The following is a 25,848-nucleotide window of genomic DNA, read 5'->3' as shown; positions in this document are numbered from 1 at the left end:
AAAAAAGATTCATACATTGTAATTGATTGGTATGTCATTATAACTCTTAACATTCATCAGTTCCACCTCCCCTCTGTCTTTTCTTTTTTCTTTGCAAGTTATTTATTGAAGTGATCAGATCATTTGTGCTATAGAGTTTTCTGTGGTCTAGAATTTGCTGATTGCATCTCCATGGTGTCACTTAACATGTCCCTCTTTTCTGCTATTATTTCCTCTGAAGTGGTTGTTAGATCAAAAGGCTTAATCAGATTCAGACTCAATTGGCAAGACTACCTCCCAGGTGATGATTATACCTCTCTCAGAAGCTCACTCTGTCTCTTTGCCTCTATTTGTGTGATGTGAAGTTATTGATAATCATTGCCTGGATCCATTATTTCACTGGGGGATGCAAAACAATGATATGCTATTGTTTCATCTTCATTTATTAGCTGGAACACTTCTATAAAGAGAAACTTTCCCCTCCTCACTATCTGGTTTCCCTGAGATAGAGTATCTATAGGATAATCAGAAAAAAATGTAACTTTGTTTCCTTTATTTAACACTTTTCAAAATAATGAATTGGTAATGACCAATGACCAATGAAAGTTGTTTTGATTTTGTTCTTGTTTTTGTTTTTTAGTGTCATTATGACCTCATAGATTTAAACACATTTAAAGTGTTTCAATTCATTGCAATTATTCTTATTGATGCTCAAATGGCCCTATCCTGTCCTTTGGTATTACTCTTTGATAACTCCTTTGCTTTTTGCTATGACAAGATGATCTAGATTCATCTTCTACATGTCCTGCCCCAGATCTGGAATCAGCCAATACTCCAAAGAACGCTCATTCATTTTCGTGGGGAATAGTATGTGAAACAAGAATCTGGTTACTAGAGGTGCTCAGTGTTATGGACCATCCTTGTTTCTAAGCCTTTTAAGTGAACAGAGCCAGATAGGAAATAGTCTGACAATGGCCCCCAAATATTCCAGGTCTTAATCCCTAGAACCTGGAGATATTACTTTACAAGGAGAAAGCATCTTTGAAGATATGATTAAATTAAAGATTTGTACCTGGGGAGATTATTCTGAAATATCCAATTGGGCTTTCATGCAATCACAAGTGTCTATAAGAGAGGTAGAGGGAGATTTGATATACACAGAGGAGAAGGCTATGCAAAGATAAAACAGAAAGAGATTTGAACATGCTGGCCTTGGAGACTGGACTGACGCAGCCCTGCTGACACCTTGATTTTGTGCCAATCAAACTGATTTTGGACTTCTAGCCTCCAGAATGTGAGAGAATAAATTTCTGTTGTTTAAGCCACCCAAATTGTGGGAATTTGTCCCAACAAACACAGGAAACTGATACAGAAGGTGTTTTCTCCATTTATCAGGTTTCAGAGATTTGTATATATGTACATGTTCTACACTCTTGATTGTCTTATCTAGAGTTTCTATATTCTTCTAGATTTTTTTTCTCTACTTGCTCTGTCTCAGATTGAGAGAGATATATTAAGGATTCCTACTATTACTGGGTTTCTATGTCTCCTAGCATCTCCTGTTGTATCCGCTTTAGTGAAAATTTTGTCAAGTTAGTGAGTACATAATGTTAATTAATGTTTTATCTTTATTCTGTACTGTCGCCTATAGCATTATAAAGTACCATTTGTATTGTTTTGGATGTGCTCGTGTAGACTACGTAATGTGAATTTTGCTTTGTTAGCCAATTCGAAAACCCTTTTCTTTGTATAGGTCAGTTAAACCCATATATATTTATTAATATAATCGATATACTTGGCCTCAGCTCTGTCATATTGATTTATGTTATATAAATTATATATACTCATGAAGATTACAGTCATCCACTTACGTGGTCTGTTTTTTTTGCTTGAGTGTTCACTTTCCCTTGGTGTTTAGGAAAGTTAGTGTTTTTGTTCTAAGGTTATCTTTATATAACTCTAATCCCCTCTTCTTTTGGATGCTGCCTATCAGTTACCATTTATGAACAATATTAGAGTTCGCTAGTAATCTTTTATTTCACCTTCCCCCCTGCTCTTCCGGCATCTACTTGGAAACAATAGCTTTTTTTCTTCTAATTAATACCAGTAAGGCAATCACAAGCTGTTCTCATTTCCATGTGCTCTTTACACAACATTGTAAATCAACTGTACTTCAAAAAAAAAAAGAAGAAGAAGAAGAAGTGAGCAATGTTCGGAAAGACACTGCACGTGGAGATGCCCTCTTTGAGGGAATAGCTGGTAGCCAGGGCAACCAACTTCCAAAGGCAACGGTGAGAGAGACGCAGTTTCCCAATGATTTTAAGGTCATGTTCCTGATGCAGAAGTGGCATTGGTGCTGGTAGCAGCAGTGGCTGCAGAAAAATCTAATTTCTTATGTTTGTAGCAAAACTTTGTAGCCATGACATCAGCGGTAGAAGTTCCCTCATCAGGCCAATTCTCCAGCTTGGTTTTGGAACCCTAGCTTTGAGATTGTTCCTGTAGGCTTCCTAACATTATTGTGAGCTTCCTAATATCCTTTAAATTAATCAGAGTAGATACTGTCCTCTGCATCCAAAAGCCCTGACTGATAACTGGAGGCCACACATCTCCCGTCGTTGTGAAGGACTGAATGAAATAACTTATGCTTAAAGCACCTAACACACAATAGTGCTCAGCAAGCACTAGTTTCCTTCTGGATTCCCTATAGAGGCGAATAATGTATACAGAGGCAGCCAAGCTAGATCTTGTCCAAGTTTCTGAAATAGATCTACAGTCATGAAAGATATATTCAGTTGCCTTTGTCTGGACACTGAATGTCAAAGCCTCAAATGTTTCTTGGAATCTTTTTAGCCTATAAAATCAGAGAGCAAAGGTAATAAGCTTTACATGCAGGACTGGCTATATAAGTCATTGGGCCCAGTGCAAAAAGACAAGGCAGGGCCCCTTTTTAAAAGCTATTAAGAGTTTCAAGATGGAGACAGCAGGGTGTTATACCAAGCACAGGGTCCTTCTAAGCATGCCCTTGAAAGCAGCCCTGTTTACATGTACTTCTGGTCCTCTTTCTCATCTGTTGGTATTAAGACTAGAGAGTATGACAGGAACACCTAGACTCCCCTGTCTATGGCCACCCCCAAAGTCTGTTCAAACAAGCAAGCATTTTATTTATACACCACAGTTGGCCACAATAAAAGGCCCTTCCAGCCAACAGTACAAAACTGCATTAGTAGCACAGTTACACTACAAATTTACAATGACAAAATTACATTAGTGGTACAAAAATACATATTCACTTTAAGGCAAAAGTCTCAAAGTATTGAAAAAGCTGGATGTCAACACCAAAAGGAACCAGAGAGGATATTTAATCCAAGCCCATTGTTGTATACTTGGGGAAACTGAGTCCCAAGGGGGTTAACTGCCTTCCCAGAATGACACAACTAGTTCATGCTAATCAGAAACCAGAATGTCTGACTCCTGAAATCTGGTTTAAATTTGCCCCTTTTTATGTGGCACCACCTGCTTTCCTTTTCAGCTCAGAAGCACTGCAGTGGTCAACCAATTTTATTCCCCAGTCATGCACATCCACAGCAAAAGGAGGAATACCAGGTAAGAAAAGGAAATTCAAGGTTAAAAACCTTCAGGGCCTGCCTCCCGCACACCAACTGTCTCGACAGGCCATGCTCTGCAATTAATTCTTCTCTGAAGAATGGAGCAATCCTCTCCCCTTCTCCACCCCACTCTGGAAGACCTTGAACCCTGATCTACGGTAGCAAGACCCCTGCACTAGAGAAACTCTTGCATATGTACACAGGAGCCTGATCAAGGATCTTTACGGCAGCAGTGACGGACGTAAGGGCAAGAAATTGGAAACAACCTAAATATCCATCGGGAGGATGACGGATGGTGAAACCATTGCACACCTCTTGTCTGAAGTGCTGAGTAGCAGCTAAAAAGAATGAGGTGTGTAAGTGGCATGAAAGAAGTCTCCAACACATTATTGAGTAAAAGGAAACAATTTGCCAAATGATATATAGGGTATGAAAAAAATCAAGGAGACACCTAGGTACCATATACATGTGTGTACCTGCTCAATAAAAGGTCTTGAAAAATCCACTCCAAACTCACTGCAGAGGTTACCAGTAGGACACAGAATGGGATCGTGGAGAGTCTGATGGTCATAATTTCAAGCCTCATCTTGAAAATGCTGAGTTCAATCCTGCCTCTAGGCTTTCACACTGGCTGTTCCTTCTGCCTTGGGACACTCTTCCCTGGGGTTTTTGCATGGCTGGTGAGTTCTCTGTTAGGTTCCTGCTCAGTTGTCCCCTCCTCAGAGGTCTTCACTGATGCCCTGTCTAAAGCAACCATCCCCAGGCTGTGGGTGAGGGATGGAGAGAGACTTTTCATTGTATACCGTTTTGTGCCCTTGAATTTCAAACCAAGTGAAGTTATCACCCATTCAAAAAATAAATAACAATGTAAAAACCTTCAGGACTTGAAGGGAAGAAAGAAACTTATAACTACTTTAAAACAAACAACTTTCTTTTAAATTACAAAATCTATAATATTTCAAATCAAAGTGCATAAATTAAAAAGTGATATTCCACCCATATATCCAATCTTACTCTCCCAGAGTTATCACTTTTACCACTGGGTTCTTGTCCTTTCTGATACTTTATACTGGAATTCAAATCAAATCTCAGGTTAGGTGATTTAGGTCAAGGCTTATCTTAAATATAATGCCCATTGGAATTAGATAACTGTACAGATGTTTTTAAATATTTTATTGCAAGCAAAACGTGTACCTAAACACTGAAAATAGATGAGTGAATTCTTTCAGAGGACTGGCCTTTTTCGAAGGAGTGAAATAGTTATTCAACTCTCTGTATAAGGAAAATAAACAGATATTTAATGCACAATAATCCACTTATACTGGAATATCCTTTGTCTTTTGTTTATGTCGATTTGGTCAAATTTTCTTTTCTTTACATTTATGTCTGCTGCCATAATTAACTCTTTCAGTATTTTAGGGTAGGGAAGGTGTCACACAGTGACAGCATTCCCCACTAAACTATATCTCTGACTTAGTGATGAACTACCTTGCGTTTCCTTTCCATTTCTCTCAGACTAATACACACGTTGTTTTTTCATTCTTCAATGTGGAAATTATTTTTCATAAATCTTTTGAAAATATTCTAAGTTCAACATATACTACCCATTTTCTACTTTGAAGATGTTAGAATATCTTAGGGAGAAAGCGTTTTGTGCATTGTTTATTTATATACCAAAAGCTACATAAATTGTATCACTATCACACATAAATTAAACATAAATATACATAAAACACAAATATATATACATAAATTATATCGCTATCATATCTTTTGGTATTGCAAATAAAGATCATTAAAACTAGTAATGGCTGAATGGGCTACACAAATTACTTGACACTATCTAACATACCCAGTGTTCTTTGATAATCTTTAAATTCAGAATTCTACTGCTACCCCTGAGCTGGAGCGCTGAGGTTTGCTAGCTCCTTCTCCACCTGTCACACCACCCCACCGACCCGCCTTCGGCCCCGCCCCTGACTTAGCCCCGCCTCTGCGCAAGGCGCACCTTCCGCGCCCCCCTCCGTTCAGCCAGTAGCCGGTGACGTTTGTGAGAGTAGGACGTCCCTCTCGGCCAATGCAGGAGACCCTTGCTGACCCGGTCCCGCCCCTGCCGAGAGCTCGGCCGGAAGATGGCGGCGGCCGCTGAGTTGACGCAGCTGGAGAAGTGTCTGGGGCTGAGTAAAGGGAACAAGTACAGCGCTCAGGGCGAGCGCCAGGTGAGAAGCTGAGGCAGCGCGGAGGGGGAGAGGTGGACGGGAGCGCGACCTGCTGAGCCGGGGTGGGACCGGGCCGGCGGGCGGAGGCGGCGGAGCGAGGGTGCCGCGCGTCTCCTCCCCACAACGTGTCTGCGCCGCCGGGTCTCCTCCTGCGGCCCTGGCTCCCGGAGGGAGGAGGGGGCACCTGCTCCTCTCGGGCTTGGCCTGAACTTTTCCTCCTGCGAAATTGTCATCATCATCCCATTCTGGGAAAGCAAGGGGGTCCTCAGAGAGCCCTCGGGTAGACCGAGCTGGAGGCCCCGCGTGTGCGTTCAGTGACAGCATTTGCTGTAACAGTACCTTTCATTCAGAATTACGCAGCGACTGCGGAGAGCAAACGGGGTGCCGAGTACACCGTGCTAGGCCGGGGGATACGGAGGTGGTCGAGGCGGACATGCCCCTCCCCTCAGGAAGCTTGATTTTTAGCTGGGTGGACAAACATTGCAGCTGTGTTAGTTACAGTACTGAAAAGTGCTGCATTGCAGCGTAGACGTATGAGAGATCACGTAGTGGGTCCTGGCGCAATCTGGGAGATTCGGTTTTTCTGAGGCCTTGTGAGGTCAAGTTCAGTGTGCAGCGTGCAGAGATCGAGGGGGGAGGTTCCGCGGTTGGAGATTGCCTGGTGGGGTGTAAGGACTCAGATTTCTAAGGGCTTTGAAGGACGTTTGTGTTTTATTAGCTGGGTGGTTGCGGTGGAGGAATCAATGTATCAGAGGAAAATGTAGGAAGACAACTTTGAATTGTATACATTTTTTTGCCCCTTTGAGATTTTTTTCTAGATGATACTTGGTTTTTGTTGTGACTTTTTCTGTTCTTCATTTGGTCCATCTTAAAATCTTGTCTCCAGAGCAGTCGTATTGTAGTTTTTACACGTAAGTTAGATCGAAGTCTGGAAAGGATAACATGACTTGCCTGAGACCAGCCCACTGATTGGTGCAGAGTAGGCATTGGAGCCGAGTGGCCAGCTTGTGCTTTTGCCTCTGTACTCCTGCTGATTCCTCCCCTTCTGCCCCTACTCCCTGGTTTGGTTTCTGTTTTTTAGGGAACGTTGCCAAACATGAGTCTTGCCTTCAGGGAGCTTATGATCCAGTATGAGAAATAGTCATCGACAGTTCATGTTAATCAGAACAGAAGAGCTGCTAAATGGAGGAAAGCGTTGTTGAGGAGTGTGGAAGAGAAAGTTAATTCTGACTCTAAAAATGAGTTTGTAAACTACATGAAAAGCTGGTGTTTAAAGTGTGTAAGACCAGTAAATTACGAAAGATTGGGTAGTTGGGGGTAACAAGTAGAGCAATACGATGGATGATGCAATGCAAAGTAAACCCAGAGTTGTAGTTCGAGGCCCAATTGTGAGGGCTGTGGAGTTCACAGTGTGGTTTCTTATTTTATTTTAATTAAACCTTTCTTTTTCTTTTGCTTTCTTTTTTTTTTTTTTTTTAAGCAGAGGACAGCTATTGAAGGTTTTCGTTGATGTGTTTGGGGAAAGGGATGAGGATATATGGTAAGATTTATTCATTTTGGGGGGAAGACAACTGACAGCAATAGCCAGCAATAAGGCATTCACTGCAATATTATCGATAATAAAAATTTGAAAACAATCCAGGAATCCAGCTGTAGGAGAATGGTTATTAAATTATGTACATCAGCACATTAGAATATTATTTATGTAGCCATTGAAAGTGATCACTTTGAAGACCATAGAACCTTAAGATGAATGTGAAGTGGTATGTGTCCCGTGATTGCAGCTGCATGAGGTTTGTCTACTTAGGCTGCGTAAAGGAAACAGAATGAAGTTTCCAGCCAAATGTACTTTATTGAAACCCTGACTCTGCAGTTACAAACCTGGTGACCTTGGTTCTTTATCTGTAAACTGAGGAGGAAATTACTTACCTGTCTTAGAAGATGTAATGATTAGATGAGAAAGTAACCGGGAATTTTTTGAGTTCCTGTGATGGGATTGTGGATAATTTATTTTTCCAAATAATTTTCTAGAATTGTCATTTTACCCCCACAGTCAGCAGTTGTGAGTCCTTTTCTTTTCTCTTTCTTTCTCTCTTTTCTCCGTTTCTCCCTCTCCCTCTCTTTTTTTCTCCCTCCCTCCCTCCCTCCCTTCTTTCCTGTCTTTCTTTCCTCCCTCCTTCCCTCCCTCCCCTCCTCCCCCCACCCTCTCTCTCTCTCCCCCTTCCTTCCTCCCTTCCTTCCCTCCTCCCTCCCTCCCTCCCTCCTTTCCTTCCTTCCTTCCTTTCCTCCCTCCCTCCCTCCCTCCCTCCTTTCCTTCCTTCCTTCCTTTCCTCCCTCCCTCCCTCCCTTCCCCTTCCCCTTCCTAAAAGCACCGCATCTCAGTGAGTTACCTGCCATAAAATGCACACAAACACAGTCAAGGAATGGAACATTGGCAGCATCCCCAGTGAGTTGCTGTTTTCTTTTAATGCGTTTTTTTAAAGGAGGTTATTGGTGATCTTAGAAGTAATGGTTTCATTTGAGGGTGAAGGCAAAAGTCAGAGTTCAAGGAGCTAAGTAATGAATGGAAAGTAGCCGGTGAGGAAGTGGAAAGCTGAGACTACCTCTGGTTGCTTCCTTTATCATTTAGGAGGTAACCTTTGAATCTGTATCCATAAAATGTTAATCTCCCCGTATACTTCACATGGTCATATTGACCTAGATGTGAGTGTGAAAGGGCCCTGAACAGTGAAAATCGCTATCCGAGTTCAGTATACTATTTGAACTGAACAGATGGCTGAAAAGAGCAGCCGTCTTCCAGGGGAAATATTCTCTTTTGGTTTCCTGAGGTCATTTAGATTGTATACTTGTTGTTTATAATTGATCAGTCTCCCCATTGGTGATACTTTCCATTTTCTTGTAAATTTCTCAAAATGCTTCGCTTAGTTGCGCATCAAGAACATTTAAATTAATTAGCAATTTCTTATAATCTGAGCCTTCAGATTGCTGTTACAGTAGGGGAAACTTAAAAAGTAGGATTGTTTTTCAGATGATTACCTGAAGCCCATACTTTATTATTAGACTTTTATAATCAGTGACCTCACTCTAAATGACTGCAAAATTGATGAATATGCAATCCATGGCAAGGAAATCACCATCACTAGTCCATACCTAGTTAATGAGATAACTGTTTATATTAGATCACATATCACTTAAACCAGGATAGAACTCATTTGGTGGTTCTAGCTGTATCAACATGAATTCAGTGTTCACCATAACTGTTTCTTACTTTTGTTGTTACAGAAGTTGGGTTTATTTACGCATGTTCATTCACCTTGCTAAATAAGGTATGGGTAATCTTGATCAAAATTAATGTGGTATTATTAGGATTTCCATTTTCTCTTTTTGTACATATGTAGTTATAAATTATACAGAAACATCATTACTAATTTTTGCAATGTTATTACCAGTTTCATAGCATCAAGCATCTATTATCAAATGTAAATTATGTAACTCTTATTTTCCTGACTCATTTGTAGGTAATTTAATATCTTAAGGGTATTTGAAAAGACAGTTTGGGATTTAGCGATTACTTAGAACTTACAGTCGTGATGGTATTTGTTTTTAAAATTTATCTGAAGAACTTTTTTTCTTTTTAAGATTCCAGTTCTTCAGACGAACAATGGTCCAAGTCTAACGGGATTGACTACCATAGCAGCTCACTTAGTCCAGCAGGCCAACAAGGAATATTTGCTGGGGAACACCGCGGAGGAAAAAGCAGTGGTTCAACAGTGGTTAGAATACAGGGTAACTCAAGTAGATGGACACTCCAATAAAGACGACATCCGCACTGTTCTGAAGGTATCGCCGCGTCTCTTTATAGGCTGAAATGCGTGAACTCTTAATAACAGGGATGTCTGTTTCCTGAGATTCAGTAACTGAAGTTGTTGGCTTTCTTTACTTGTTTCCTTCTGCCTCATGTTAGTTTGTACCTGTTACTACCTTTGCCTGGAACAGACTCTGCCAGCCCCTCAGCTCAGACCTCAGCTCAGATACCCCTTCCTCAGCTCGTCCTTGGCTACTCTCTCTCAAACAGATGCACTTCCTTGTTCTAAATGCTTTTCTTTCCTAACACACACCCTGTGCTTTTCCTTTGCAGCACTAATCATAGTCAATAATAATAGCTTTGTATGATTTTTTTAGTGTGATGGCTTGATATTCATTTCCCCCACTCAGCAGTCCTGATTCCCTAAGCAGTAAAGTACTTTCTTAAAGCCAAGGGGGAATCAAAGTTTTGGGGGTTGTAGTTTGAAAAAAACTGTCCATTTGATCTGAGAAAGCCCACATTTCCCGCCTTTGAGACTGATTATTTTGGGATTTGTATTTTCTTTCTAAAGAGGTCAAGTTAGAATTAAAGAATCTATTGATATAAAATATAAACCAAATATGGCTCCAGAATCACTAAGAATAAAACATCTTTATAAATAAAATTATTTTTGTTAATTATATAAAAATAAAGTGTTGTTTTGTGGGGGTTTTTTGTTGTTTTTTTTTTTAAGCTTAAAATTTGAAGGAAACTTAGAAATCACCCAGACAGCCACATGCCATTGTAGGAATCCCTTCTGTTTCCTAATTTTATTCCAATTATAATATAAATTGGTAATATAAAAAGTTGTACAAGAAGATCTTATGGTACTGAAAGTTTTTCATTTATCATTCTGGGAGAAATGGTTTAAACTGTATTCCTGACAGATACCTTCAATAGAACTGGTAGAAAATAAATTTCAGGTCTCTTTCCTTTATAGGTCTGTCCTGATCAACAACTCTTTTTTTTTTTTTTTTTTTAAAGATTTATTTATTGATTGATTGCTATGTTGGGTCTTCGTTTCTGTGCTAGGGCTTTCTGTAGTTGCGGCAAGCGGGGGCCACTCTTCATCGCGGTGCGCAGGCCTCTCACTATTGTGGCCTCTCTTTTTGCAGAGCACAGGCTCCAGACGCGCAGGCTCAGTAGTTGTGGCTCACGGGCTTAGTTGCTCCGCGGCATGTGGGATCTTCCCAGACCAGGACGCGAACCCGTGTCCCCTGCATTAGCAGGCAGATTCTCAACCACTGCGCCACCAGGGAAGCCCAACAACTCTTTTTTAATATCCACGAGTGGCAGCGTTCCCAAAGGGAAGCAAGCATGTCTTCCCTCTAAGTGAATGGGAGCTTTCAGGCAAATAAAAAGTAAATATAACTCTCTCTTACAGTTTTCCAAAAGAAAGCATTAGTAGTAATGTATTTAATTCTGAAATATATGAACAGGATTTCATTGAATTGGGTGTATAAGTTCAAAAGTTGTATTCAGAGATTTGGTATTAGGAGCATAGAAGTATAAAACATTGTGTCTGGGATATGTCAGTATTATTATCTGAAATCTCAACTGGGAGAATCCAGCTGGCGATATGACCATCTTTGAAATGTACAAGACACTGGATGATTTGGGTTGTCGCCCTTGCTCTGCCACTGTTTGCTCATCTGTCCCTACAGTGATGAGTAGGATACGGTCCTAGGGGCTGATGATACAGTGACCCACTAGGCACAGCCCCTGCCCTTACAGAACTCAGACCAGTGGGGGAGACAGATGTATGTGTGATTTGGGGCGAGATGAGAAAGGGTTGTTTACTGTTTTACTTTGCTTTTTGCTATTTCATGATAGCGTTTTTATTTTAAAGGCAGTATCCATTGTAGAACTTTAAGAAATATAAGTAAGCAAATAAGAGAAATTTCAAACATTTGTAGTCCCACCATCAAGCGAGAACTGTTAATAACACTTATATTTGGTCCTCAGATATTGAATTATTGACTCCCTTTTGTGTTTTTCACGTGCTTTTTCTTTTCTCATATATATGTGTGTTGTATTTTAAAAACGGGCCACTCTTGGACACTGTAACTTGTTTTTTTTGTTCACTGACAGTATGTTGGGAGCATCTTTTCAAGTCCGTAAATACTCGCTTATACGGTCTCTGATAACCTGTTAGTACTCCATCATATAGCTGTGCCAAGATTTAGTCTGTCCTCATGTAGTGTTGGATTGTTGCTGAATATTTTCACACATTCCCATTGGTTTCCTTAGGCAAATCCCTACAAGGGAAATGGTTGGGCCAAAGCTGTATATGTCTTTAAGGCTATGTTGCTCCTCTGCCTTCCAGAAAAGTGTATTGACAGTGGCTTCTTCCACAAAACCCTTGCTGCCTTGGATGTTACCCCTTTTCCTCCTTTACCACCCCAATTTCATAACCAGAACAAACCAAAAAGTGATCTCTTTGTTTACTTTGCACTTTTTTCCTTGACATTGTTAATGCCGTGGCATTTTTTTCATAATGCTTATGAGCATCTTCATTATTTTTAAAAATTTGCTTACATGTATTCTTTGCCTGTTTCTATACTGGGCTATTTCTGTTTTTATTACTTATTTTTTTTAAATGTTGCTACTAATGATATTGTGGAAGGATTTCATTTACTTGCTAAAGTTCCATTTCAGAGTTAAAACCACAATGGCTCATAATTAAGGTAATGTGTAATTTCAGAAAGCAGGCATTATGATACACTAACATTTGGATCTAGATGGAAGATATATAGTTGTTTATTATACTGCTTTTTCAATATTATTAGAAGGTTTAATAATAGGTAGTTAAGAGGAAAAAGAAAAATCAGGTGGAACTCTATAGAGGGAAATATTTTTTAAAGTTTGGCAATGGCATCAGAAAGACTTGTTTAAAAAAAAATGTAATGAACATCAGACATTAGTTCTATTCCCTGAATATTTTGAATGTGTGAAATTGTTTTGAATTTCAGAATTCAATTTCTGAAAAATTTCTGAATTTCTGAAAAATCAGAATTTAATTTCTGAAAATTTTGATTTATATCACTAATCAGAAAGATATTACCTAGTCATAGTTTTTGAAACTCCATTTCAAAGTCTTTATAACTAAAGAGTATAACCTTAAAAGAGTCTTTATAGCTAAAATATAGATATGGATTCTATTTTAAGAATATATATACTATACAAAGCAGTGTTGAATTATTGTTTCAGACCTTTTTAAAAATGCTTCTTAAGATTAATTGTAGATATATTTATTTTATTCTTATGCTTTATCAAACTTATTTCATTTGAAGACATTTGAAGAAAAACCATCTCCATTAAGCAGATTACTATAGAATTTAAGTGGTAGCCTGTAATATACCAGTGTATTTTACCCTCTCTACCCAATTTTATTTTGATTCTTATGCATTTGCTTCCCTGTTTATGTCCATGTTCCTTTATGTCATCATCTGTACCACCCCTAACAGTTCCATATTCATATACCTTTTTGAAAATTACTGTCTTTAAGTGAAGGCATGGGCAAACTCAAAGAGATCAGATTCAATTCAGCAAACATTTACTGATTACTGAACCACTATGTGCCAAGCATTTGGCATATGATTTGAGAATCAAAACAGACTTCTCTCTACAGCTTAAGAAATTTTTCTAGAATGAATGCTATTGAACTCTGGGGCAGTGTTTTATAACTAGTCTTTAGAGAAGCCTGCGAGAATATCTGATATTTATAAATCTTTCTCTGAAGGTGAGATGAATCTTTTGTCTCCTTTCATGTGAATGTAATTTAATGTAAATTCCTGTGCTGTTAAACTACATGTTAATTTCAAACCAAAAATATGTATATAATATATTTTCTTTTGTCTAGATTTTTTCTTTTCTCAGGAAACTAATTGATTTTATTTATGCTGGTCTATCAGACAATACTTCTGATTTAGATTAGGATCCTTTAAATTTTTTATTTAATTTTTTAACATGTACTTAAAATTTTTTTTCCTTCAAAAGTACCTCTCAGCTGTTTAGGGAGCTCAGTGCTTAACCTTTTAAAAATTGATGGTCATTGTCTGAGGAACAAATGACAGAGAACTTTCTGTAGCTTTAAATGGTGTTTAAAATTGGAGTCTTTAAGGTGTTAGAAAAACTAGATATCCAACTGCAAAAGAACGAAACTGGACTCTTACCTTACACAATATTTAAAAATTAACTCAAAATGGATCAAAGTCCTAAACATTAAGACCAAACACTGTAGAACTCTTAGAAGAAAACCTAGGGGGGGAGGCTTCATGTCATTTGATTTGGCACCGATTTCTTCTGTATAACACCAAAAGCCCAGGCATCAAAAGTAAAAATAGATAAATTGGCCTTCATCAAAATGTGAGGCTTCTTTGCATCAATAGACACAATCAACAGAGTGAAAAGGCAACCCATGGAATGGGAGAAAAATATTTGCAGATCATATATCTGGTAATATCCAGTATATATGAAGAACTACGACTCAACAACAACAAAAAACTAAGAACCCAGTTAAAAATGAACAAAGGACTCAGGTAGACATTTCTTCAGAGAAGATATAGGAAGCTAATAAGCATATGAAAAGATGCTCAACATCACTAATCATTAGGGAAATGTAAATCAAAACCACAATGAGATACCACCTCACATCCATTAGGTTGACTACTACCAAAAATAAATACCAAAGTAGCAAGTATTGGTGAGGATGTGCAGAAATTGGAAAACTTGTACACTGTTGGTGGGAATGTAAAATGGTGCAGCTGCTATGAAAAACAGTATGGCGATTCATCAAGAGTTAAAATAAAATTATCATATTTACTGTATGATCCAATAATTCCACTTACGGAAATATACCAAAAGAATTCACACTAGGTCGCAAAGAGATATTTGTACACCCATGTTCATGCCAGTGTTATTCACAGTAGCAGTTAGGTGGAATCAACCCAGGTGTCTGCTGACAGATGAATGGATGAATAAAATGTGGTCTATACATACAGTGGAATGTTATTCAGCCTTAAGGAAATTCTGACACATTTTACAACATGGATGAACCTTGAGGATATCATGCTCAGTGAAATAAGCCAGTCACAAAAAGACAAATAGTATATGATTCTACTTATATACAACATATAAAATAGTCAAATTCATAGAAACAGAAAGCAGAATGGTGATTGCCAGGGCCTGGGGGATGAGGGAAAGGGGGAGTTGTTTAATAAGTACGGAGCTTTAGTTTTCTGAGATGAAAAAATTCTGAAAATTGATTGCACCACAGTGTGAATACCCTTAACACTTACTGCATTATGCATCTAAAAATGGTTACGGTGGTAAATTAAAAGTTGATTAATTTTACGTGTTACATGTATTTACCTCAATTAAAAAGTTAAAAATATACGCATATTAAAATGCAGCAATAATTATAATAATAATTATTAATAACATTAATATAATTAATTAATATTAATTATATATTAATATTAATTAATATGATCAATATTATGATATTGATATTGATAATATATAATTTATTAATATTATTAATATTATTGATTATAATTGTAATTAATCATTATAATAATATTATAGTTATTATAATTATAATAAATTATAATTCTCTTAAAACATAGGAATTGTTGGGCTTCCCTGGTGGCGCAGTGGTTATGAATCCGCCTGCCAATGCAGGGGACACGGGTTCGAGCCCTGGTCCGGGAAGATCCCACATGCCGCGGAGCAACTAAGCCCGTGCGCCACAACTACTGATCCCGCGCTCTAGAGCCCATGAGCCACAACTATTGAGCCCGTGTGCCACAACTAGTGAAGCCGGCGCGCCTAGAGCCCGTGCTCCGCAACAAGAGAAGCCACCTCAATGAGAAGGCCGCACACCACAACTAGAGAAAGCCCGCACGAAGCAATGAAGACCCAACACAGCCAAAAATAAATAAATAAAATAAATTAAAAAAAAAAAAAAAGGAATTGTTGAGGAGCTTTTTATATTTTAATGGAAAAAATAAATCCAACATGAGCATGATTTACAAAATGCCCCCCCAAAAAATTGGAGTCTTTGAAATGATCAGAGATGGCACTGTGAATATCATTTTCTAATGTTTCCTTATTTCTTTAAAATAAGGCTAATAATATTTACCTTATTTTTAAAAATGAGTTGATTGTTACGTGATTTATGATTTTGAATGCAAATCTATTATTGTCAAAGATTAAATTTATTAAATTAAATGTCAGTATTGTATTTTCTAATAGCCTTCTAAATGTTTCAAGTCAAATGTATAGTTAACTTTATTATTACTGTTTTTTAAATTAATATTTTTTAATTTTTTTTCCCTAGGATCTTAATTCATATCTTGAAGATAAAGTCTACCTTACAGGATATAACTTCACATTAGCAGATATCCTCTTATACTATGGACTTCATCGCTTTATTGTGAGTATTTGAATAGTTATTGGTGTTTTTGTCTGCGATGTTCAGAATGATTTGTTTTGTCTTGAATTTAAATCAGATTTGAATTTTCAGCTTATCACATGAAAATGAAAGGAATTATTTTTATACAAGGTACCTTATGCAAATATTCCTTCCATGGATCCACCACACATAGGAGCTTCCTGTTCCTTGACCTGCTTGATTCCTGTTCTTGTTCCTGTTTTTCTTTGGGGCTCCTTCTCTTGCCACCCTTCGTACTCGCTTGTCATCCTCACCTGGACCCCACCGTCCCCTTTCTGCTCCAGCTCTGCACCTCGATTTCAGTACTGCACCTTCTGTGCCATCTCTTACCCTAGCTCTTAATCTTACTCCCTAGTTCTGTCATTATCCGAAGTAACTCAATTCCTTCCCTCTTTCCAAACCTGTACACTTTCTTCCCCATCCAGCCTAGATCCCCTTTGTGTAACTCAAATCCCCAACTCTTGGTCAGTCCAAATACGTGCCTTCAGTCCTATCTCCCCGCTGAGCTATATCGGAGAAATCACACACAAGTTGTCATTAAGAAGATGAGCATTTCTCCCCTCTAATTAAAAAAAAAAAAGATGACAAGGAAGTGTAACTCTTGCAAACCAACGTGTATATTTACCTTCTTCCCTCTCTGGCTTATGCAGGTCATGCGATAGGGAAAGGAAATACTCTGAGAAGGAGGGAGCTTGTGTGGAATTTCTTTGCCAGCAGAGTGGACAGGGTCCTAATGCACAGCACTTGTAGCGCTGGCTGCCAAGCTGTTTCACTGTGAGTCTAGGTGCCCACAGGGGCATATGGTTTTCAAGCAGGTTAGAAGAGTTTCATTCAATGCCACGTGTGAAAACTAGACTTCCAGGGAGTTCCCTGGTGGCCTAGTGGTTAGAATTCCAGGCTTTCACTGCCGTGGCCCGGGTTCAATCCCTGGTCAGGGAACTAAGATCCCGTAAGCCACGCAGCTCAGCCAAAAAAAGTAAATAAAATAAAACTTAAAAACAAACTAGGCTTCTGTTGACAATATTCAATGATCTCTGCCTATTTATATTCCCTATTTTGACATGTATATCCTTTTTATATTTAGTGATTACAGTATTATGATTGAGTATCTCATGCTTATTGTTTTCAAAACAAAATTGAGTGAAATGATACGTAAATCACTGTTCACCGTCCCTTTGGGTTCATAAAATGAGTCCATAACCAAAGCAGCTCTCCCACCCTGGTCCACGTGCAGGCAGATTATGTCAGAGAAGTAAACACCTTCTCAAGGAATGGGCCTCACAGATGAAACCTGTGCTGTGACAGCATTGCCCTGTGGTGTTAAATGACATTCCTGTTGAGTGAAGTGTAAATATACCCAGGTGAGAAAAAAAGTGATTACTAGGTGTTAAGTTCAGGCAGAGTAGACGGGAGGTTCAGATCGGCTTCCTGCTTGTGTTCATCAGACAGTTCTGGCGCTTTGTTTGCCATGGCAGTGCATTTATTTTTGCCCTCATACGTTCCTTCATTTACTTGTTCACGTTATTAAATACTTAATATGTAGTCAGCGCAATCCACGCAGTATACAAAACAGCAGTCAGGGAACCTTCAAGGCATCAAATGGTCCTGCTGTATTTTGTTTCAGTGTGAGCCCGATTTTAGCGGTGGCTGAGTTACTCTGAGATCTGGTCCATCTTAATTCCCTCTGAGGAATATTACATTGTTCTTCCTTTGTTAAACTGCCAGTTACTGTGGCCGTTTATTATCACCCCAGTGACTCATTGCTTTCTTAAAGTGATTTCTTCAGTAGATAGCAGTCCCTATGAACAGGCTGTTACTCAAGATTATTAAAATCCTTTGTAAAGTTATGTGCTGCTTGACTATAAGATTGTTATCAATGAGATACATTTGTTTCCAAGTTTGGAGCGCCAGTGGAGGTGTCATTCTTTTAGAAAGAAAGGAAAAGTAAAAATAGCTGCAGCGCAGTCCCAGAACGCCGGCCCTAAAGAATGTCCCAGAGGCAGCGTGGTGCCAGTTGGAAAGGTAGCAAACCAACATTTCACCCTGATCTGGAATGGGTCACTCAAAGAGTTTCTCACATGTCTTCATGGAAAATTAGTGACTAAGAATGTTATCTGTTTGGCTTTAAAGTTCAAACTAGTTGTAGAGTGCCAATATAAATAAGAAGGAATGATTAGGTAGAAGAGCCAAGCATCACTGTAGACTCACTGGCATTCTGACCAGTAAGAAGCAGGAAATGGTAACTAGAACAAGCGCATTGTGTTTCCTGTTGTAAAAAAAAAAAGAAGAAAAAAATAGTCAATTAGAAAGGAATGATGGAAAACCAGTTTTAAGTAAAATATTTGATGGGGATCCCATCCCAAAAGTTCTAAAAAAAAAATGTGAGTTTGGTGAGGGTAAAATCTTTCTGTTTGTTTGTTTCTCTGTTTACAGTACGTTCAGAAATAGAATGTCTACCAGAAAAGTAGTGGCGGTAACAAAGCGAGGTCAGTCATAATTTTCTCAGACTCAAGGGGCAAGCTCCAAAGTTTAAACTAGAAGGTTAAGCATAACCTGATCCTTCTGGAAAAGTGCTGTATTTCTAGCAAAATGTTCTGAGGGAATATGAACAAATTTACGTTCTCTAAAATAGATCATCTAGTTAAAAATTATTGGAATAAATTAGGAAATGTTAGAAGAAACTTTAGAAGTTCCTGGAATAACAGTTATATTGTGCTGTGGGTCTGTTGTAATCCTTACACTAGAGACCGAAACAGTGAAATTTTTAAGTTGGAGAATATCGATTTTGCCAAGTGTTGTAGTTTGTTGCTGTTGTTATAATCTTCAGTGATAGGCCTGGTGGCAGCATATGCTAGTCCCAGTGATACCAAACGCTGTTCTAAAGTGTAAATAGTAAATAGACACCGCCCTTTTTTCCCTGTGTCAAAATCTGAGTGAACAACTTGAACGTAGATCAAACAAGCATCAGTACTTTATTGTTTGGAAATGCTTTCTTGGTGCATTTTAATTCATTCTGAAAAATAACATCTCACAAAACGGCTGAGTAGAGACTTTTTAAAATGAAAGAGTTCTTAAATTAGTCAAATTTGTAAGCAGTCAGATTGGATTCATCATGTATTTCAAAAGCTGACATGAAATCAAGTTGGAGTAATACTTGCTACTTTTTGCTTTAACTGTCAGTAAAGAGGTGTGTTGAAGTTGGTTTTGAATTTTATTTACGTATGTAAATATGTATGTATGTATTTATGTATGAAGGGAGGGAAGGAAGGAGGAAGGAAGGAAGGAAAGCTCACCCCCATTTCCTGTTAGAGTTGCAGCTACGTTTACTAGTAGTTGAACTTTTTAAAAATCTTGTATTTTCTTTAGAAGTCAGTGGTGAAGTTCACCTATGGTAAAGATTTAGAAAAAGAACAAAAAGTTAGCTCTTTTACAAAATGTGTTTTACCTTTTGAAATATGGACTGATACTCGGTTTATTCCACAATGGTTGTTTAAGTGCCTTCTATGTACAGCACACAAGATAGTTAGGAATAATATAATTCTTTACATGTGAAACCATGAATTCTCTTTTAATAAAAAGTAACTTTTACACTAAAAAAAAGACATTCTTGACCAATTTTCTTGACTAATGTGTTAATTTTTTATCTGCTTGCCATGGCCTAACTATGTTATAGGTGAACAGTTATAGTCACATGTTTCTGATAACTGGATGCAACCCTCCACCCCCTTAAACAAGATGAGTATATTTTTGTAATTTGCTGTAGCAGCTTGCTGTGTAGGATTTAGACCAGAAACTTAAATTTTACATAACAGTAGCAGTGAGACCCCCTGCTAGTAAAACTGGCCCAACAGAGATAGACATTTGACACCAAAGATGTTAACAGATAAGATGTTGATACAATTGTATCCTAATGTCATAAAGGAAAAAAGGAAACAAGGAAGGCAGGATGACTTCTATCACTTTCTCTGTTTAGACTGCATTATAGTAAATGTGAAATGAAAATACAAGTTCAATTAAACATTTATTGAGAAAATGCTATATGTCTACCTTTTAATTTTATTGCTAATAATATTTTCTATTCTGTAATAATTATTAGATACCAGAGTGATTTGTCCTTCAGTGTTGTTGACCTAGTGACTTAGCAGAGTGTTTGCCTGTAGGCACAAGTATATGCTAAATTCTGAACAGCCATAGGGCATCCATCGCTAAAAGCGCCTTCCAACAAGCATACTGCTAATGGGTTTGAAGTGCGTGAGGGTGACTGAGATTTTTGGTGTGTGTGAACATTCCTTGTCAGTTTTATGGAGACTTGCAATATGTTAAACAAATGAATTAACAACAGGAGAAGGAACTACACTAATCTTACCTGGTCCGTGGCCGTCCTACTGGCTTCTCCTTACCTGACACCTCTTCATGATTCTAATCCAAGATTTGGCTCAAAGAAAAGGCTTCAAGTCACCTACTTTGGGATCTGAGCCCAGTGAAATGATAGGCACCCACTGTTTTGATTGCATCTTTCCCTAGCCAAATCTCCGGGCATCCTTGTAGCTTGACAGTAAATTCTGTGAACTGCTACATCCTCTAAAGATCGAGTGCAGCTTTATTGCAAACAGACTTCAGAAGGTCTGTTGTTGATCTGAGACATACACCCCAGAAATAGCCCTTCCTTCTTGTATTAAGCAATAATCCCCTAACATTAAATGAGTCATTGTCTTCTTCAGTAAAATTTTTCCCCAGAGTTTAGTAGAAAGAAACAGTTGTCTACACATACATATACACCAGCCATCTACAAATATATATATATATATGTATTTGAGTTTACATTGTATTCCCTTGTTAAGTATGTTAGATGCCAATAAACCTTTCTTATTTTAGGTTTGCGAAAAATATTGGAGAAAGAACCATGTCTTAGTCTCTCAGAAGCTATTCTCTTCCTTTCTTCTATTTTACTTTACAATAAAGTAAAAAAACAAACTTTAGTCCTCCAGATCCTGTGTTAATGTAAATTTTTCATTTGTTGAAAACTTCAGATTTCGCCCCTAAGCACATCTGGTTTTGAACTGAACATGAAATCATTAAACAAATGGTGGGCTCGTCCAAGTGGCTGAAATGGTTCACTCCTATCTGAATATGTTGGCTTTGAGAACTGTGGGGGTTTTTTTCCCCCAATTTCTATCTCCTACTCAAATGGTATTAATAGTTGCACTTATGTAATGTCTGTGTTGTGTGTGTGTTTTTAATCTCTACTTAGGTTGACCTGACAGTTCAAGAAAAGGAGAAATATCTTAACGTGTCTCGCTGGTTTTGTCACATTCAGCATTATCCAGGCATCAGGCAACATCTGTCTAGTGTTGTCTTCATCAAGAACAGACTATATACTAATTCCCACTAGAAGCCATCTGCGCTGTACAGAAGAGTGATTAAGATATTTTAAATGGAAAGTGTATTCTGGACCAGAGGACTGACATGAATTGATAGGCAGCCATTCTTTATTCATTGAAGTTGGTAGAATTTTTAAAGTATAAACTTGTGTCCCAGCATTTTATTCTTTAGTTGAAATTTTGCAGTTTTTTTATGTAAAACTTCAAGTGCTGTCAAAACTTGAGTTGAGATCAAGGTATCAATTATCTTGTTTTTAGAGATGAAATTTATTTTAATAAAAGTTGCAAATCAGTGGCTTAATCTTAAAAAAAAATAGTCATTCCGATGGTTGACATATTTGGCTATTTATTGACCTCTTTCATCTTATAAATTAATTTTCCCCTTCTGAATATTTATAGTAGTTTGTTTTTTAAGAACTAGGGTAAATTGTGCCAAGGAGACAAAAAGGGAAGACAGATGGATTTGTTTTCAAATATTTATGTGAGCCAGTAAACGTGGTTGAAAAAGTCATTTTTTGTTTTTTCTTTCCTGTAGTCAGTATTCATTGAGGTGAAACTACTGCACTGCCCTAGAGGGAAGTGGAATAAAATACATTCCCTCGAATTAATGGTTCTTTTGTTGTCTTTGGGCTCATTGGAATATGCAGTAGCTAAAAAGCAATGGGAAATTCCCACTATCCCACTAATTTTGGACTTGGTAACTACTAGATTTTTCTAAACTAAAAACCAACATAGAAAGGCTGCTGTTGACATTCTGTGTAAAGAACAAAGACTCATACTGTATTAAAACAAACCTATACAGTTTATAACTCTTAGTGGCCTGAGTAAATAAATAATCAATGATTGAGAGCTGAAGAGCTTATATTTACAAATAATGGGAAAAATTGTCTTTGAGCACTTCACTGTTAATGCTGTGTGACATTTTGGTGCTGACTCTGAGTCTCAGTAGAGTACAATTCAAAGCTCAAGTGCACAGAGCAGAGACTTGGGAAGTGTCCATCCCTTTGGCCCAGTCCTGCTTTGATCACATACTAGCTGAATGCATGACCTAAAGCAAATCAGTTAACCATATTTTCTTCATCTCTAAACATAAAAATAAAATGTAAAAGTAAAGATAACTCTAAATGTTGAGGATTTGTGGAGACAAACATATGTGAAAAAGCCTAACATACAGCCCATGGCTGTCAGTAAAGGTTTCTCTTTGTAAGAGGCCCCCCACTCCTCCCGCTTTGGTTCTTCACGTTACTGAGTCAAGAGATTTAATAGGCCAAGGGTATTGAGTATATTGTAATAGATCAAGATAATTTTGACAGGATTGGATTTCACAATTCATTGCTATTGGGAGCATTTTTAATTTTTACAAAGTAGCCTTTATATTAGAAACTGTGGACTTGTATTTGCATGTTCAGAGACTAAAGGGCTCAAGTTCCCCTTGGGAGTTAGTACGTGTGCCACAGAGGCAGGCCCAGTCTGACTTCTCATGTATGCCGCTGCCCCAGCTGGGTCTGCTGTAAGGCTTCCACCTTAAATTCCACTGCTGCAAATTACTCCTTCCCCTAACACTTCTCTGGTCTCCCCTGGACTGGGGGGGGGGGGTAAGCAGGATAGACAGGATAGGCAAGAGATGGGCTAGCCAGTCCTCCCGTCCCAACCATTTCACTCTTTTTCCTTCAGTGTAGGTCAGCTGTGAGGAAGCAGGGGACAGAGGATACCGGATACCTCTTTGCCAAATGTATCCTCTTCCCACTTCCACCTGGTGAGTCTTTTTTTTTTTGGCCGCGCCCCATGGCTTGCTGGATCTTAGTTCCCTGACCAGGGATTGAACCCGGGCCCACGGCAGTGGAAGCGCCGTGTCCTAACCACTGGACCACCAGGGAAGTCCCCCTTGTGAACCTTACATCTGCTAGTCAGTTCTTCATTGCAGAGCATATCATTGCTTCAGTAGGTTATCACCTGCTACGCGCCAGGATGATCTTGGAAGATGCAGGGGTGGCAGAAAGAGAAAATCCTGGCTCCCGTAGGCAAAGGTTAGATAAGGTTAGATGTTCTCAGCGTCTAAATCAAAACAATTCATTTCCCCTTAGAAAAGCTGCGGGGCGTCCTGGGTCATTTCCGTCAGGTACTTCTCTACCTGAAATGCCCTTTCTTTCTCACTTGATGACCTCTTCAGTATGTGTCCTGGAAGTCAAGTCCACGCTGACCAACCCACCTCCCCCTGCCTCCCATCTGGCACTGACGTCATTGTGCTATTTTTGATCACTAGTCTCTTCCACCAGATGTTTAATTCCTTGGGAGCAGAGGCTGTCTTTTCGCAGCCGTCCAAACAATAACTGACACGTAACAGTAAATGCGCCATGTGTGTTGAAAGAATGGAGTAGTAAGTCCATTTTGAGCGAACCAAGAAAAGTGTAAGTGTGAATTGCAATTAGGTACAGGTGTATAGCAGAAAAACCAAATAACATTAAACTGGGTGGTTTTTTTCTTATGTGAAAGAGGACAGTCCACAGTTGGTATTAGGCATCTAGCTGCTTCTTCATACTGAACAAGTAGTTTTCTTTCTCAAGTTCAACTCATGGTCCAAGATGGCTATTGGCTCTAGACTTCAAGTCCATGATTAAGACCTAAGGAAGGAGGCCAAGAGGAAGGGCAAAAAGACCCCTCTCCCAGCTGAGTCAGTCCACTTGAAGGACCTTTCCGGGAAGCCCTATTCAGCAAAATCTATTTACATGTCTTTGGCCATCCCAGCTGGGAGAAAGGTCAGAAATGTAGTCCTTTAGCACACACATTGCCAGCCAGAACAAAACTTGTGCTATGAATGAGGAAGAAGGAAGAGAGGGATACAGCTAGGTAGGCAGCTAGCTATCTCTATCACGGTAAGTAGTATTTAAATGGGAAAATACTTTCTGAATGCTAAATAATCCAGTTGTAAAAGAATTTTTGTGAGTAAATTGTTGGCATTCCATGGATCATCAGTTTGCAAAGAATTCGAATACCATAGACTGAATACTTTTCACTGATCACGGTTTTCAAGGTTCACAAGCTATTTTAGGATCCTGCAGTACTGAGTTATGAGGTTCTGTTAATGCACTTTTAATAACAGCACTAACAGCTGACACTTATTGAGCGCTCAGTATGTGTTTGGCACCACTCTAAGTGTTTAAGTGAATTCACTCCTTTAATTCTTATCCCCTTTTGCCAGATAATGAAACTGAGGCACAGATTGGTAAAGGAACTTCCCCGGGTCACAGCCAGTATCCAGGGGTTGGGGTTCAGTCGAGTGTCTGGCTCAAACTCAGTCTGTGAGCACCAGTGTGCCTGGCAAGTTCTGCTTAACCAACGTGTGAAATTCGTTTTTGCCAACCTTAGAAGAAGCTGCCCTAGGCATTGGATAAAACAAAAGTGTACAGAACTTCGAGAATAAATTAGATGTTTCCACAATTCTGGATATACTAAAAATGCCTGACTCGTACACTTTAAATGGGAAAATTTTGTGATATGTGAATTATAGCTTAATAAAGCAGGCTTTTGTTGTTGTTTTGGCTGCACCACGTGGCATGTGGGATCTTAGTTCCCCAGCCAGGGATCTAACCCACGCCCCTGCATTGGAAGCGCGGAGTCTTAACCACTGGACCACAAAGGAAGTCCTAAAGCAGCTTTCTTCCTTCCTTTCTTTCTTTCTTTCTTTCTTTTTCTTTCTTTCTTTCTTTCTCTTTCTTCCTTTCTTCCTTCCTTCCTTCCTTTCTTTCTTTCTTTCTTTCTTTTTCTTTCTTTCTTTCTCTTTCTTCCTTTCTTCCTTCCTTCCTTCCTTTCTTTCTTTCTTTCTTTCCTTTCTTTCTTTCTTTCTCTTCCTTCCTTCCTCTCTGTCTCTCTCCCTCCTTCCCTCCCTCCCTCTCTCTCTCTCTCTCTCTCTCTTTCTTTCTTTCTTTCTGAGTCAAATACATTAGCCTCACCGTATATTAATTATGAGACCTTGGATAAGTCACTGCATCTGAAATTCCTCTTATGAAACGAGGTGAAGATGACTGATCTCATTTAATTTGCAATAAGAAGGTATAAAAATTACCTAGCACAGTGCCTGGCACACAGAAAGTGATCAGTGAAGGACAAACTGCTATGGAAGATCGTAGAATCATAACCCACAATTTTATAAAGTCAAATTCTTAACTAATCCATAAGCCTCTTCCCACCGGCCATCTCTGAAGCACCTGCTCAACAAGAGCAGATAAGATAACTAGGCAGAGCATCTTGTGGTTTTAATATTTATTTACTTATTTTGGCTGCGCCAGTCTTAGTTGCGGCATGCAGGATCTAGTTCCCTGATCAAGGATCGAACCCGGGCCCCCTGCATTGGGAGCACGGAGTC

General features: G+C 38.8%; 1 protein-coding gene across 2 annotated transcripts; it reads left to right on the top strand.

Annotated features, from left to right (window-relative positions):
- Positions 1-5,687: 5,687 nt before the first annotated feature.
- Positions 5,688-22,603, top strand: EEF1E1 (eukaryotic translation elongation factor 1 epsilon 1). Of its 2 annotated transcripts, none has more exons than XM_061194808.1 (4): positions 5,688-5,803; positions 9,443-9,643; positions 15,991-16,086; positions 21,356-22,603. In XM_061194808.1, exons 1-4 carry the CDS (start codon positions 5,717-5,719, stop codon positions 21,494-21,496), a joined length of 525 nt encoding a protein of 174 aa, XP_061050791.1. In that variant the 5' UTR covers positions 5,688-5,716; the 3' UTR covers positions 21,497-22,603. The 2 variants fall into 2 exon arrangements, with proteins under 2 accessions (XP_061050791.1, XP_061050792.1); XM_061194809.1 differs by lacking the exon at positions 21,356-22,603 and adding an exon at positions 18,538-18,590.
- The last annotated feature ends 3,245 nt before the right edge of the window (positions 22,604-25,848 follow it).

This window comes from Eubalaena glacialis, chromosome 7 (genome assembly GCF_028564815.1).
Source record: "Eubalaena glacialis isolate mEubGla1 chromosome 7, mEubGla1.1.hap2.+ XY, whole genome shotgun sequence".
Classification (NCBI taxonomy): Eukaryota; Metazoa; Chordata; class Mammalia; order Artiodactyla; family Balaenidae; genus Eubalaena; species Eubalaena glacialis.
Note: the sequence above shows the minus strand (reverse complement) of the source record. Positions and strands in the feature narration are given on the sequence as shown.

Coding starts and splice junctions, on each gene's coding strand:
- EEF1E1 (XM_061194808.1), top strand. CDS start 5,717: ATGGCGGCGGCCGCTGAGTTGACGCAGCTGGAGAAGTGTCTGGGGCTG. Junction 5,804..9,442: donor GCGCTCAGGGCGAGCGCCAG/GTGAGAAGCTGA, acceptor TTTCTTTTTAAG/ATTCCAGTTCTTCAGACGAA. Junction 9,644..15,990: donor ACATCCGCACTGTTCTGAAG/GTATCGCCGCGT, acceptor TTTTTTCCCTAG/GATCTTAATTCATATCTTGA.